This window comes from Notolepis coatsorum, assembly GCF_963971535.1.
Source record: "Notolepis coatsorum genome assembly, chromosome: 14".
NCBI lineage: Eukaryota > Metazoa > Chordata > Actinopteri > Aulopiformes > Paralepididae > Notolepis > Notolepis coatsorum.
In genome coordinates this window covers 39,731,691-39,747,431 of record NC_140178.1, presented here as the reverse complement: position 1 = coordinate 39,747,431, position 15,741 = coordinate 39,731,691, and the positions used below count along the sequence as shown (strand labels likewise).

The following is a 15,741-nucleotide window of genomic DNA, read 5'->3' as shown; positions in this document are numbered from 1 at the left end:
GAAAATACACTACACAGTGAAAAGACACCACAGTGAAAATACACTCCACAGTGAAAATACACTACACAGTGAAAATACACTGCACAGCGAGACACTAGCAATAATGGATTTCTTTGTGCAGGGGTGTCTCATATGGAACATCCACGAGTGTGTAGTGGGTATGCATGTGCACATCTGTGGGTATGTGTGAACACAGGGTGTGAGTGTCTGCTCACAATTATTCACAATGGAGAACCAGGTAAAGACAGGTATATAAGACTCAGTGACCGAGTACATCATGTAGAAAGAAGCTAGCCAGCCTCTGTCCAGAATTGACTGGCTACAGACACTGGTCAGCCACTGAAAACCTACCCTGGGTGCAGAGACTGAGGAAGATACGCTGAAACTCAAGGTGTCAAGGACACATTTGGACGATTATTGGCTGAGCAGTGTGTGTTCTGTTTAACTCACCAGGGTTACAGCTCTTATCCTGCACTGGAGGCTGCATGGGCTGAGGAGGATGCATCGGGGCCTGTGATTGGTGTGATTGGTGTGATGGGTGAGATGGGTGCTGAGGGGGCGGGCCCATGGCCATCGCCTCCTGTTCTGATTGGCCAGTCTTGTTCCACATGTTGACGGAATTGCCACTGTATTTACCTAGGTGAAAATGTACAAGGTTATGTCAAGTTTTGCAGAGGGAACAACTAAAACAAAAATATTTTCATTAGATTTAACCTGTTCCACCCGTGGAATATTTTCGCCCTAAAATATATACCTAGGTAAATGGAATATTGCTCCACCTCTACAAGGTCCATTAGCATATTCTTGGTATCTAGGGACATCTATGGACCTCAGGGAATGTATTCACAGTGTCAGAAATATTGTATCTATTACTAGGCTTGCTTAAATTGTGATGAAACAAAGGAGAATATGAATTATGATTTTTCTTTGCATCTTTGACAGTGAACAACACCATGATAATAATGACCAAACTTAAAAAACTGCCACGGATCTCGTTCAGTACCCTCTTGAGATCATGTGTAAAAGAAATCTAAGGAAATTAATAAAGGGAAGATGATTAAAGCGAAGGTTCTGTAGATACAGTACTGAATTCTACCCATCCGGACATATGCAATTTGAAATATTATTATAGAACAGGGGTAGGCATAAAATATTATATTGAAATATTTTGCACTGTTGTCGCATTTATCTTGTTGAAATCCTCCCACAGGTTCTTTTTACTACCACATATTTAATTGAGACCCTTTATTTGTTTATTATTTCAATTTAGCTGGAAATACATTGCTACATCATTCAGTAACATTTGCAGAGCCTTATAACAAAAACATTATTACGGTCACCATTGTGACCAGTGGGATTAATCAACGAATTTTATTATTTATTTTTCTATTTCATTGAACATTGCACATGTTAAAAGCCATTTTTTTACTCAAAATGTGAGTATTACCAAGTCAACTTGTGTTCTTAAAACAATGACAATAAACATAGTTTTATTAGGTTGAAATAATGTGGTTGTGTACTTATTTTTCTGTTAACTTATTATGGATTGAAAACTGAAAACCTTAATGAACTCAATATTTTTTAGTTCTGGTAACTTATTATTATAATTTTTTTTACAGTGTAGTCTTGCGATCAATCAAAACTTATTTACACGATATACCTCACATTCACCCTCCATTCACATCCTGGTGTTCTCCTGGTGTTCTCCATTAGGCCTGTAGGTGGAGCTATGACAGCACACGTACAGTACACACACTGATCGTGTGTGATGTGTCCAAAAATGAATGGGCAAATGTGAGTGAAATGGTCGCACTGTATGCAGCTGTTTGTCTGCATTGCATCCACCCCCCCCCCACACTCAGATTTAGGGTTGATACCACCATCATAATAATATTGTTAATAATAACAATAACAATAATGATGTAATAATGTAAAAATTATCATTAAAAAGACCTGATTATGAGAAAAAAAATTACGATGCATGGAATATTGTTGAGGCACACTAGTTACAACTATATTTCAAACAGGCACTCCATGTCAAAAAGGTTGCTGACCCCTGTTATAGAATATAGAATATATGATGCTTGGCGGCTACGTGGCGTAGTGGGCAAGGCGCTCGCCACGAATGACGGAGACGCTGGGCTTGCCTGTTCGAGCCCAGCGCTCCACATTGCTTTCAGTTTAGCTGGTCGTTCATACTAATACACATTGGCCGTATTAGGGGGTGGGAAACTGATGGGTGGGGATCGGGCGTTGTGGACAGCGACTCCTACAGGTCGGTTGGTGCGCCTGCGCAGTAGAATCAGGAAGTGTTGGGGGCAGCGTGAGCCTCCCACGCGTTACTCCTCGCCATTGAGAGATCGAGCTGCGCAGGTGAAAAGATGCGACTGTTGTTACCTCAAGTACCGGAGGGGACTTGTGCTATGTATGACTTAGTCCACATTGCAGCCGGCTTGTGGGAGGCAAGAAACAGCGTTCGTGACAGGGGAGGGTTGAATTGGATGATACGAAATTGGGATGGGAGAAAATATAGAAAAGTGGATAAAAAAAAAGAATATATGATGCTTATAAATTACCTTATTATAGCCAATTCGCACATTTATATATATATACATATTATCTTTCAAATGCCCGAGTTCAATTTGGATTTAGTATCACCAGGCGTGCATAAGAACAGATAATGATATCTACTGTAATTTACTGTATTTTCACCATAGTGCAACCATTTTTAAACTAATTTCAGATCTAATTGTTGCTACATGCTAACAATAGGGAGGAGAAACTAACTGCGTTTCAATATTTGTCAAAAACGTTACCTTTTGTAGCTTATTATCCCGAATAATAAGAGTTATTGATATAATTCATTACACTTCATTACATTACACAGAACACTGAACTTTGAACCCCCACAGAATCTGACAGGTAGTGTAGTTCGCAAAAATTCCAACGCTGATCCACAGCTATGCATGCCCTTGACAAAATTGCAGCAAAAAAACTACAATTCCCATGGTTCAGATTTTCCAAAATGGTCGCCGTCTTGCAATAGACTTCAGCAAATCGAGAAGTTAAAATTATCTAATGGCACTTTTAACCTATTGCTAAACTAACGTATTGATGATAATATACATTCTACATGCTTTTGTGACATGTTAGTGATGTTAATACTTGAAAACGTTTGATTTTAAAATCGGTAATTTTTTTGCAACACAATATTGATTTATGACCAGATGCTGTTTTGGGACCGGATCCGGTCCCGTCGGGTGGAACAGGTTAATAAATATAAAATTAAGAAAAAATGCTGGTCTCATAGACACAGTCTCCATTTTAACATGGGGGAGTATTTCCACAAGATTAGATTGCATTCAAATGTATTGTCATTATGCAGCACAAGTACAGTACAACAAAAAGTTTGGCACCCAACCAAATGTAACAAAAAAGTACAATAGTAATATTCAGTACACTACAGGTGATTAAACTGGGTATAAAATATAAAAATGTGTAATACCGAGTATAGTGCTAATCAGATATATGTACAGAGCGGTATTAGTCAGTGACTTTATCAGAGTATCATATCGGTATCGGTCTGAGCGTACAAATCCTGATATCTAACCTAGATATCGCTGACTGAAAACATCCTAGGTCTCAATATTTACCAGGGTCTCCCCATGCTGCTGTTCCATCATCAATCTCCATCCTACGACGGACAGACTCTGGAGAAGGCTCCTCCCACCCTGTCGGATCCTCCTCCTTCTCCTTCTGACCCGCTGCTGGAATGGGACCTCCCAACCAACCTGGAGGAACAGAGAGGATAAGAGGAGAAGAAGGGGAATTGAGCGATTACATTTGAACTTCCTGGAACATAATGTTGTTCAGGGCTGGACTGGGGAAATAATTCATACCGGGAGATATAGCGCGAAATATAGCCCCAATCAGGCCACTTTTTAAGTGGGGGGTCTGGGGGTCCCCCACCCGGAAAATTTTAGTTACAAAGACTTAATTTCCTGCATTCTGGTGAATTTTAGTGCATGTGAATCACAAACTAATGAGCCAACAATTGCTTAGTACAATGTACTGTTATGAACCTCAAATAAAACTGTTGTGGCACTAGCAATGCTACTCTCTCCACCGTCAAAAAGAAAAAAGCAAGAGCACAACATATTTTTCTATTTACTATTATAATACAGTTAACCACTCTCTCCACCTATTCAAACAAGGCAAGAGCACAATACCATATTCACTTTACTGATGCACTACCCATCAACAGTTAAAATAGCCCTTTACACAAACATTAAATAACAGACCTTTCATTACAATACTATAATAACAGTAGCCACTGCCAGAATAGTGACACATGTATTACGTGTGGTGAGCACACGCATGCATGCACAACGAAGACAGAAGATTGCGTTGTCTCAATCATTTTAACTATAAAATTAGCTCAAAGTATGAGCTCACTGACTGAAATTTCCAACAAAAAGCATCAATTGTCAAATAATAGAAATTAGAAAGGGAACGAACAACAACTTACCCCTTGTGTCTGATCAGATTCTTATTTTTTTGATAACTTTGCAGTGATTATGTTTGTAGCCAATGTGGCAAAGGTGTGTAATCTTTGAATTATCTTGGAATTATTTTGACTCTCTCTTTCATAAATTGTTTATTCAACTTCAGCCCCAATCATAACCACCACATATTGTTTTTTGTAATGTCAGATTTAACAACTCCTTTTGGGAGTGTGCCATCTGCCATTCCATTCGCCGCCTCCACGGTCAATCAGTTGCATCGCCTGGTCCCGCCTCCACCAATCACAAGCGGCAGCACGGCTCCATAGTGTGTGTGTGGAGAGAGAGTCAGATAGTTCTCCAACTCTGTCGCAGACAGTGAAATCCTGTTTGTTCCCCACCCACCTGGTTATCTAAAAACTATCGCGCAGCGCCGCCGCCACAACTAGAAACAATGGCCTGGCAAAAAAAAAAAAAAAAATTATAATAAATTTTTTTTTTTTTTTTATATAATTTTTTTTTTTTTTTTTTTTGTGCAGGCCAGGCCACCGGGAAAACTCCCGGTGCTCCCGATGGCCAGTCGGGGCCTGATGTTGTTACTATTAGCCAAAACGCTGCTTGCTATCTAAAATTGATCTTGTTGCCAGGCAACATTTGCCATCAACATTCCATCAAGAAGTATTTCCAGGGTTGGGGTTCCGGTGTCATGGAGTGAAGATGCACATTCACACCTGCTCCCCTAGCTTTTACAAAATCAAAATTTGAATGCCCTCACTGGTCTTTTTTTCTTCTTTCTTTTAACTAATGATTTCCACGGTATAATACTTTTTATGACAAGACATGGCAGGCAAACAAACAAATAAGCGCAGTGCTTCTTCCACAATAGCCGACAAGATAAACCCTCAGACGCAGACTACGCCGGAACCTGTTAGCCTAGCGGGCAGCGGCTATCAATAAGCTTCTCGAGATGCACTTTGAAACCTACAGTGTAGCAGTATCAGCCGAGATAAGAGCAGCCATAGAGAACCCGGACAAAAAGGTAGAAAAGCTCCACACAAAAATCATGGACAATACCAATGAGATCGTCTCACTCATGAGGGAGGCTAGCCAGCAAGACCAACGTTTGCAAAGTATCAAGTTGGACCTAGCTATCAAGAGACTGGGAAAGGAATTTATTCATATGATTAAAGTACTCTATGCCACTCCATCAGCAATGATAATGACTGGCCAGATCTGCTCCCCTCTCTTCTCAGTCTCGAGGTCTTCTAGACAGGGTTGTCCTTGGAGTCCCGGGCTTTTGGCGCTATCCCTGGAGCCACTAGCTCAATTTATTTATTTAAGACAAACAGAGGAAATTGTCCCTATAACAATCAAAGATACCCCTCACAAGGTTGCTCTTTATGCTGACAATTTACTGATCTTTATGCAGGACCCCTCCAAGTCGGCCACAAACTTACTTAAGATAATTGACGAATTTGGTGAACTATCAGGCTTCAAAATCAACCTGAAGGTTTTTTTCTTAAGGCGCAAATCACATCCCTGATCTAGGGGGAGTTTCTTGTATGTGGACTCGAGTAAGAGTGTAAAAGTCTGAAACAAAGCCCCTTGAGGTTTTTCTGTCACCGATGAGTCTAAAAAAAGGGTGTCGATGTAGTGGCTGACCCCATGCACCCTGAGCGCTGCCCTCAGTTGTAAATAAAAGAAAAAGGAGGTGCCGGAAGGCCATAACTGCTAAGCTTTCAGACATATGTGATTTGACAATACCACTATCAACAACGACACTACTACTGAATGATATCTCTCAGCAGCCAGCTCCTATACAGCAAAAAATACTTGTTTTAGCAGGACTTACAGCAAAACATTTATAGCCATGAGATGGAAACAACCCGACAAACTTACAATCATTAATTGGGCTTACTTTCTTAGATGTAATTTATTTAGAGATCTCCATAGCTCGGGTAATTGGAGTCAAAGAATCTAATATTAGGTTGTGGGCATCGGCAGCTGAGTAAAATCCATGATCTAGCAGCAAACGAGGTAGGGGTGTTCGGTCCTGAGAGGTCCTGGAGTGGGATTGGGGGAAGAAATGTCTTTTAGCATTATAAGTTATTATAATTTTATTTTTATATATTCTCCCCGTCTTGTTTTTCCAATGTCATTGTTTTTAATGTATTTTACTATAATTTATCTGATTTAATTTAATTTGTCATGTCTTATTTTAATTGTTATCATTATTGTATTGTGTTGAGTCTGTCGCATGTTAAAAAAATAAATTATAATAAAAGAAGTATTTCCGATTTCAGTGGCAGGACTTTTACTAGATGGATGGTTCTGAACAAGGGGATAGAATAACCCTAATAATTACCTGTGGGCTTGCTGGGGCCCTGGCTTCCTCTGGACATGTTGGATTCAGGACCCTTGCTCCACTCATTGGAAGGATTACCGGGCTTGGGAGCTGGCTCACCCCAACTCTGGTTTCCCTGGTTGGGCTTCATTGGCTGCGGCTCCCCCCAACTCTGGTTGTTGTTCTGGGGGTTAGGTTTGGGAATATGGTCTCCCCAGTTAGGGCCCGGGTTTGGGGCATTCTGGTCCGTTGTATTGGACCCACCACTCCCCACCCAGGTGGTGCTACTGCTGGTTCTGCTCGGTTCGCTCCAACATCCAGAGCCGGACCGGTCGCCATCCCAGCCCGCAGATCCTGCTCCTTTCTGGGACTCTCCCCAGTGGCTGTTGGGCCCTCCCCTGGAGCCATCTCCCCTGGAGCCAGAGCCATCTCCCCTGGAGCCATCTCCCCTGGAGCCATCTCCTCTGGAGCCATCTCCCCTGGAGCCATCTCCCCTGGAGCCATCTCCTCTGGAGCCATCTCCTCTGGAACCATCTCCTCTGGAACCATCTCCTCTGGAGCCATCTCCTCTGGAACCATCTCCTCTGGAGCCATCTCCTCCACCACCCCAGCCATCAGCATTACCGCCACCCCAGCCCTGCTGTTTGGGCTGCTTGGGAGCATTAGTCCAGGTGTTGGACCTACAAACAAAGGAACATTTGGTTTAGTTTAATATCTTGCACTTCACTTGGACAGTTCATATACTTAAAATGTCACATGAGCCTGTCAGTCTGTGTGTCAGTCAGCAGCCCTAACTCTAAAGATCACACACAAGAAGTTAATGCTTTCAGGTATTTAATTTAGCTAAATGTAATCTTTATCCAGGCCAAGTCATTATAAATGAGAAACTTATTTTACTACCAAGTTAAACAGATCTTTTTCAAGTTCCAAGTTTTAATACTTTTATCAACATGCGAGTCAACAAATGCTTGCTTTATGCAGCCATTTAACACAAAAGGATGACCCTCATGCATTGCAAATTTGCATCAAATTCAAAACAGAGTGATGCACAAAAAAATAATAATTTAAAACAATGAATAAAGTGTGCATGAAATAATAGGGGAAAGAAAACGTTAGGAACTTGTTACATTCACCCACACAAGGGCTGATTAATCACACACCCCCCCTCTCTCACACACTCTCTCAGCTCTCTTTCTCTCTTGCCCCTTCCTCATCCCTCTCTCTCTATATCACACACACACACACACACACACACAGTATCAATGAGAGCATCAATAATACACCCGAGTGAAGTCTAGTAAAATTATTATTATTATTATATTTTTTTTTAAACAACTTTTTTTTAGTTAATCGTGAGTTAAAAAAAGTGGCGTTAATAGAATCGGGCGATAACGTGTTAATACCGCGTTAACTTTGACAGCCTTAATATATATATATACCGTATATAATAGTAAGAAAATTTAAATCCAACAATGTAGATGCATCCTCACCTGTCGTCCTTGTTGCCGTTGTTACTCCATGTGTTGCCGTTATTGTTGCTCCCCTTGTAGGATCCATCATCCCTGCCTCCCTGTCCTCCTCCACCATTCCCAAGACCTTTGTTGTCCCCCGACCCAGAGGTTGACCTCTGCTCTCCCCAGCCAGAGCCTCCTGTGTCCTGGCCTGAGCTGCCCGGCCCATCCGCCCAACCTGGAGGGAAGGAAGAATATGGTTAACTATAATAGTAGCGTTATTGAACATTCATATTCAAAAAGGTGCATTGTAAGAAATTACCTTCCAAGACACACACACACACAGCCTTGTATACATTATGCACCTACCTCCAGAGCTGGAGGTCTGGGAGGGGGCTGCCGATGGCCCTGTGCCCCAGCCGGAGCCTCCGTTGTTGGGCTTCCTCTCATCTCCTCTGGGGCCCTGGTGATGGTTAGTGGGGGCAGGAGAAGCAACGTCCCAGGACGTGTTTTGCCGTACGGGCGTTTGTCCCCAACCGGTGTTGGACAGAACCCTGGGGTCCACGTCTGCTTTGGTGTTGGTAGTCAGTGGTGACGCAGGGTGGGGGATCCTACGGCGGTTGCCTCCTCTCTGCTGGCCGCTGCCATCGCGGTCTGAGCCGGAACGACCTCCAGAGCTCTCTCCGCTTCCCTCGCTTCCTCCGGAGCGACCCCAACCACCAGTCACAGTCCCCGGGGCCTGGCTTCCACTTCCACTTCCACTTCCACTTCCACCGCCTCCCCCTCCTCCAACCCCCAGGGCATCGTCCTCCAGACTCTTCCAGCCGTTGTTCGGGGTGCTCCCTTTGCGGTCCCCGTGGTTGGTGCTGGGAGGCAGTGCCCCCCACTCCCCATTGGACAGCTTGTTGTTGGACGAGGAGGAGGATGAGGAGGAGGATGAGGTGCTACTCCCCCAGGGACGAGGTATCCCTGTCGGATTTCCCATCGTGTTAGGGTTCCCGTTTACTGGTGCTTGGCCCGTGGGGCCTGGCACTTGATTTGCACTGGCCCCCCAGGGAAGGTTACTCTGAGCTGGGTTAGGGTTGTTGGTGTGCCCCTGGTCCCAGCGTGAGGGCCCAGTGTTGTTGTGGTTATTATTACTCTTGTAAGCAGCAGCAGAAGAGGACATTTGGGGGTTCCCAGCCTGCAGTAAAGCGGGGTTTGGGGAGTTCACAGTGTCTGCATTAGCGGGGCTCTTGTCTCCAGGGTACGTAGTGGCGCCCCAAGGCGTACCGTATGCTCCGGGACCCCCTGCTTCTCCGTGGGGGTGCTGGGGGGATAAGGAGGGGGTTCCATTGGTCAGTGGACCACCAGAGGGTCCCCCATTCCCTCCTACGATGGAACCCCAGGATCCATCTCCGCTCAGCTGTGGTGAAGCAGTAGAGTTTGGTAGGCTAGAGGTCATTGTGGCGTTAGTAGTAGTAGTAGTAATCATCATAGTGTTATTTGGTCCATTGGTTTCAGTGTTAACGTTGGGAGGCTGCTGGCCACCGTTAGCACTGTTGCTGCTTGCTGTACCATTATTCGCCTCAGTGTCTTCCATCATGCTGCTGTTCTCTGATGCGGCCATGCCACCCCAGCCCAGCAGGGAGCCCTGGTGGGGTGCCAAGCCCAGTTTGGAGCTCATCCCCTGGGCCTGGGGAGGCCGTTGGCCCTGAGAGACCAGGCTTGGGGGCGGATTCTGGGGCCAGGCACCGTGGTTGGCATTTGGGTTCAAAGTGCTCGGGTTCAATCCCCCATTGATGCAGGGACCACCGACGGTTAGGTTGTTACCACCTGGTTGGGCGCCCCACACGCTGCTGTTGACAAGCTTGTTGTTGTTGCCGTGGTTACCCATGCCATTATTGCTGCCGATACTGCCGGATCCAGCCATGGAGTAGGGGGACTGGCCACCACCCATGTTGTTCCCGTTATTCACTCCGCCGAGGATTCCCATCCCTCCGCCACCCATCTGCCTGTTGCTGGAGCTTCCGTTGCCGTCTCCGTTCACTGAAATGCCTACCATCATGGCAGAAGTCACAGAAGAAGACGAGGAGGAAGTCGTTGAAGAAGCAGACGAAGCGTTCGCCGATGACATGATCGTCGTTGTGGCGGCAACAGCGGCAAGGTTTTTCTCCGAGCCGGCCGAGGAACTAGAGGCGGAGTCTGCGTCCATACATTCCGACGCCAACTCTGGGTCCGAGCCGGACCCACAACCGGAGGAGGAGGAAGAGGAGGAGGAGGAGGAGGAAGAGGGCCAGACGGAGGAGTTGGTGGAGGAAGGGTTGTTGGTTTTGTCTGCACTTCCGTCCACTAAGACTTTGCCCCAGTTGCTGTTTCCGTCAGTGCTGCAGGGAGAGCCAGATGACCAGGGGGAAGGCTCATACTGCGAGTCCAGGCCAGGATGCTCCAGACCTGGAGAAGAGAGCACAGGGAGACAAGAGACAGACACAGGGGGAAGGAGGATGCAATTAGAAAAGACGTTCTAGAACAGGGCAGGCCAAATTCGGCTGTCCACAAAATAATTTTTGGACAGTTCCATTTTGAAGCAATTTAATTAATTTGCAAATGGATGTATTGCCTATTAAAAGGTACAAACACAATGACATGACTGTACAGACAGTTCTTTGGTTTTGATTAATGACCCATCTCAAACAAACTCCTCCCTCTTTTCTTGACCCTACAATCACAACTGTTGGTTCCCAGGGTGATTGGAGGATGGAACAAATGAAAGGAGTCCCCTCTCTTACAAAGAATACTTCACACACACCCTGTCTTTCTTACCACCATCATCTATTTGCACATGAATTTGTTTTTACTTGGCTTGGTTCTTTGGTCGTTCCTTTCCGTTTGTACTTCATTTGTAAGGCTACCGTTACCTCCGGGTACTTTTCTTATGCTATTTAGTAGGCACTGGCGATTTGCCCTTGATCTTCAATCGTTTGGCTGCACTTGTTGCAAGTCGCTCTCTGGACAAGATCATCCGATTAATGCTTACAATGTCATTGTAAATATACAAATATGATGCCAAAATGTAAAAACACCAGGATATAAATTGATATTACAAAGTTATTCCAAATCCCTCAGAAGACCCTCCGGGTCTCCCTCTCTCCTTCTTCTCCTCCTTCTCCTTCTCCTTCTCCTCCTTCTCCTCCTCCTCCTCCTCCTCCTCCTCCTCCTCCTCCTCCTCTCCTCCTCCTCCTCTCCTCCTCATCCTCTCCTCCTCATCCTCCCCTCCTCTCCCCCAGCAGGCCTGCTGTGCTGGGTCTGGTCAGTGCCAGGCCCGGGCCGAGACCCAACTGCCACCATTTTGTCCACACAGCAGGATCGTAAAAGCCTGCCAGCTCCATCAACGGACGGCTGGCAGGAGGGCAGAAAGGAGGGGAGGATGTGGTGCAGAGATGAGGAGGAGGAGGCAATGAAGCACGGATGGAATAAGGGGACGAGGCAAAGGAAAGAAAGGCGGGAGAAGGAGGGAGAGATGAGGGGGGACCTGACTGTATGCCTCCTATTTATAGATTACTCCACAAGAAATCAAGCCCCAATATGTGGCTGTCCTTATATACCCATGTTTGTATCAGAGAGTCTCTTATCTCCTCATCAAGACGTGACTAGTTTAAAATATTAGCTTAAACATCCTTGCTCGGGCCGAGCACGCAGGGATTGAGCAGTTGCAAGGAGGAGGTGGCAATAGGGTGAGAGGTGGAGGGAGGAGAGGAAGCTGAAGAGTGGAGAGGTGGAGTGAAGAAGAGGAGGTTGATGTGAGGTAACGTGGATAAATGGCAAGAATCTAAAGTGAAAGGATGGAGTTAACCTATCTCAAGCCCTGCCCTCTTTTCTTGATCCTCCAATCGCAACTGTTGCTTCCCCTCAGACACATATTGGACAAACAAAGTTTGTCTCGAGGGAAGCAACAGTTGCAATAGGAGGATCAAGATAAGAGGGCGGGGCTTGAGATAGGTTAGTTAGATGTGCAAGGTCAAGAGAAAAATAGACAGTGGAAAGCAGGCATGAGGGAGGAAGAGAAGATGAATGAAGGACAGTGAAATGATGAAGAGGAGGGAGGGGGAAAGGAGTCAGACGAAGGTGGAGTGGTGAAGAAAGTACGAAGAGCAGATGATGGAAGGGAGGAAGCAATGACTATTGCTTCTTCCTGGCTAATTTCTCTCTACAACAAATGTCTCCATTAGAGATGTTCCAATACCATTTTTCCCTTCCCGATCCGATTCCGATACCTAAGCTTTGGGTATCGGCCGATACCGATACTGATCCGATACCAGTGCATACATTAAAAAAATTATAAAAATAAAAATAAAAAATAATAATATAAATTATATATTAAAAAAAAAAAAAAAAAGTATACAGCTACTGTTTATATATACTGTTTTTTAGTAATAACTATAAAGTAATGGTATTTATTCAACAACAGGTGATTGTATAGATTAGTATCAGTAATTGAAAACTATCTCAATGAGTTCACCCACGGAAAGGTTGTTGGCACATTAGTTCCACACGGACATTATTCGTTGCTGCACTTGCTTCCACGAGGCTCCGTTTAAGTAGCAGAGGATCTGTTGTGATTTTTTGAACAATAAATATTCAACATTCTCTTTTGAGACTCCGCCTCAGACTCTTATCATTTGGCACTAAAAGCTAAACATTGTCACCGATATGTCATTAATTGTGTACGCGAGGTGGTCGATCACTGACGACGTTAACGTGAGCTAGGTTAGCTAGCATGAGCTACCGGTAGATGGAAAGACTAACTTTACTGGTGAAAATGTGATTTATGTTGGAATACTCCTTTGCCAACTTGCTGTACTTTGCTTGCAGGTCTGCAGCCATTATTGCTGGATTATGAATAGCCCCAACTTTAGCCAAGGTAACATTAAAGCTAAACATTTAACGTTAGTTAACGCTAGCTTTCGGTTAGCTGTTCAATGCTAATAACACCACCAAGCGAACGCATCAGAGCTCCCCGTCAACACCGCTCTGTCGGGAGGATGGCATTTAAGAAAGTATCTGCTGTTAAAATGACAAACCGCATTGACACTTTACTTCACGTCGGTTAAAAACACGTTTGTTTTATAATGCTCACTCAGCAGACCGCAGTGTTGTTGATAAATTACGTCATATGGTATCGGAGCGCAGAATTAGAGGGTACTCGCCGATACCAGCATTTTAGGCAGTATCGGCAGCATTTCCGATACTGGTATCGGAACAACTCTAGTCTCCATAATGACATCACTTCCTCTGGGTTTCCTGACTCTCACAAAGGCAGCGAGGCTGAAACAGTTTTTTTGTTTTCTTCTTCAGCCCCCCTCCCTCCCCGTTGTATAGCCGTCCGTCTTCTTTCTATTCCTCCTTCTCCATCTATACTCTCCTGCTTTCTTGGTCTCCCTCTCTCCTCCTTTCTCAGTCTCTCATTCACTCCCTTTCTCACTCGCTCCGTTTCACAGCCTCTCAGTCTTCCTCGTTCTTTCAAACATAGACACACACAAGATGGCTGCCAACTCTCCCCGGCTGCCGTACTGCGCGCTTGCCAAGTCTCCTCTCTCTCGTTCACACACCCCCTTTCTCACTTGGTTGTTAGCTCGCTCTCTCTCTCTCTCTCTCTCTCTCTCTGTATGTCATAGATACGCTGTGAGCAAAACGCATTCGGCCAAGGTCGGACCGGCTGTAAACACACCCAGCTAAGTGTCTAGCTATCTAGTCAGGCAAGTACCATGCAGAGAGAGAAGCATTTACAGAGAGAGAGAGGGAGGGAGGGGGGGGGGGGGGGAGAAAGAGAGAGAGAGGAAGATGATAAGAAAGGTCTGTGTAGTCACCTGTTTGATTAGGGGAGTGGCTGACCGAGTCCCGAATGGGAGCCATGCCTAGAAACACAGAGGAAAGAGGGTCAGACAGGCAGAGAGAGAGACAGTGAGATATATAGAGGAGGGAGGGAGAGACAGAGACAGAGACAGAGACAGAGACAGAGACAGAGAGAGAGAGAGAGAGAGAGAGAGAGAGAGAGAGAGAGAGAGAGAGAGAGAGAGACACACAGTGAAACTCAAAAAAAGGGAGACGGCAAAGAGACAGATCTTTCAAAAGCAATCAAAAGACAGTGAGCATATAGGAAACAGTAGGCAAGGGAGATATAAAACAGAAAGAGGGATTTGCTAAAGCAGAGGTTTGACAGATGAGCCAGAGAACAGCTGCTGGTACCATACAGATAAAACATCAATGGCTGACACTAGTACGCTTGCACAAATGAATGGAATCTTTAATGGAATTATTATTAATGAAGACCAATTAGGAATATATTCATATTTATTTTTGTGTGAAGTGAAAGGTTACAGCTGTTTATTAAAACTCCATACGTAGGTTGTTGTTGGTAATTCTCTTCTCTCTACAATGTTATGTTAAAGGAAAACTCCAACATTTTGGGAAATTAGCTTATTTGCCATCTTCCCTGGAGTTAGACAAGAAGATACATACCTTTGTTGTCTCTGTGCGTGCGTTAGGCTTAGGGAACGCCCGCTCCGTTAGCTTAGCTTAGCTTCATCACTGGAAGTGGGTCAGACTTGTACCCTGAAGTTCCCTACAGTGCCCTACAGTCACGAAATACACTCCAAATACAACTCCAAAACGTTCCTGTAAACATGTTGTGACCTGTGTATTTACCACCTGGAGAAATAAAAAATAAATTGAATTCGACATTTACGTTTTATAAGCAAATATACTGGATACCATGACTTAAAATCCTCTTACCTTGACGATTAAAAGCCTCCCCAATTTAGAAAACAGTATTCCCATGGCTGGTGTTGATATGCTGCACGCTAACGGAGCTAACCAACAACCGGACACTAAAGCAGATAACTAGGCTAACTTCCGGTCGGGGGTTCCAAAATAAAAGAGCGACGTCTATAGCAGCGGAAATACGTTTATTTTGTACATTATCTAACGTTAACACGAACCTAAACTAACTTTAGGTTAGTTGTAACGTTAGTTTAGGTTCGTGTTAACATTAGATAATGTACAAAATAAACGTATTTCCGCTGCTATAGACGTCGCTCTTTTATTTTGGAACCCCCCGACCGGAAGTTATTACCCTCGTTATCTGCTTTAGTGTCTGGTTGTTGGTTAGCTCCGTTAGCGTGCAGCATATCAACACCAGCCATGAGAATACCGTTTTCTAAATTGGGGAGGCTTTTAATCGTCAAGGTAAGAGGATTTAAAGTCATGGTATCCATAAACTTCAATCGGTTCGGATCCTTTGAATGAAATGAGAATGTAAACAAACACGGCGTCACGTTAGAAAGTAGCACTGAAATCACTGCGCCCAGAGAGGAGTGGTTCGGCAAAAAATAGTTCAGAGTATATTTGCTTATAAAACGTAAATGTCGAATTCAAGAATTTTTTATTTCTCCAGGTGGTAAATACA

At 44.5% G+C, this 15,741-nt stretch overlaps 1 protein-coding gene across 4 annotated transcripts in view; it reads right to left on the bottom strand.

Moving 5' to 3' along the window:
- The window catches only part of LOC311239794 (trinucleotide repeat-containing gene 6A protein-like), a 169,394-nt gene that overhangs the window by 74,676 nt on the left and 78,977 nt on the right, over positions 1 to 15,741 (bottom strand). For all 4 annotated transcript variants that reach the window (XM_084328237.1, XM_084328235.1, XM_084328238.1 and 1 more), the window contains 6 exons: positions 14,144 to 14,191; positions 8,667 to 10,730; positions 8,337 to 8,535; positions 6,868 to 7,526; positions 3,654 to 3,791; positions 451 to 636 (listed from right to left, as the gene is read on the bottom strand). In XM_084328237.1, coding sequence (XP_084184363.1) covers positions 451 to 636; positions 3,654 to 3,791; positions 6,868 to 7,526; positions 8,337 to 8,535; positions 8,667 to 10,730; positions 14,144 to 14,189 — 3,292 coding nt within the window. In that variant the 5' untranslated portion in view covers positions 14,190 to 14,191. The remainder of the gene's footprint in view (positions 1 to 450; positions 637 to 3,653; positions 3,792 to 6,867; positions 7,527 to 8,336; positions 8,536 to 8,666; positions 10,731 to 14,143; positions 14,192 to 15,741) is intronic.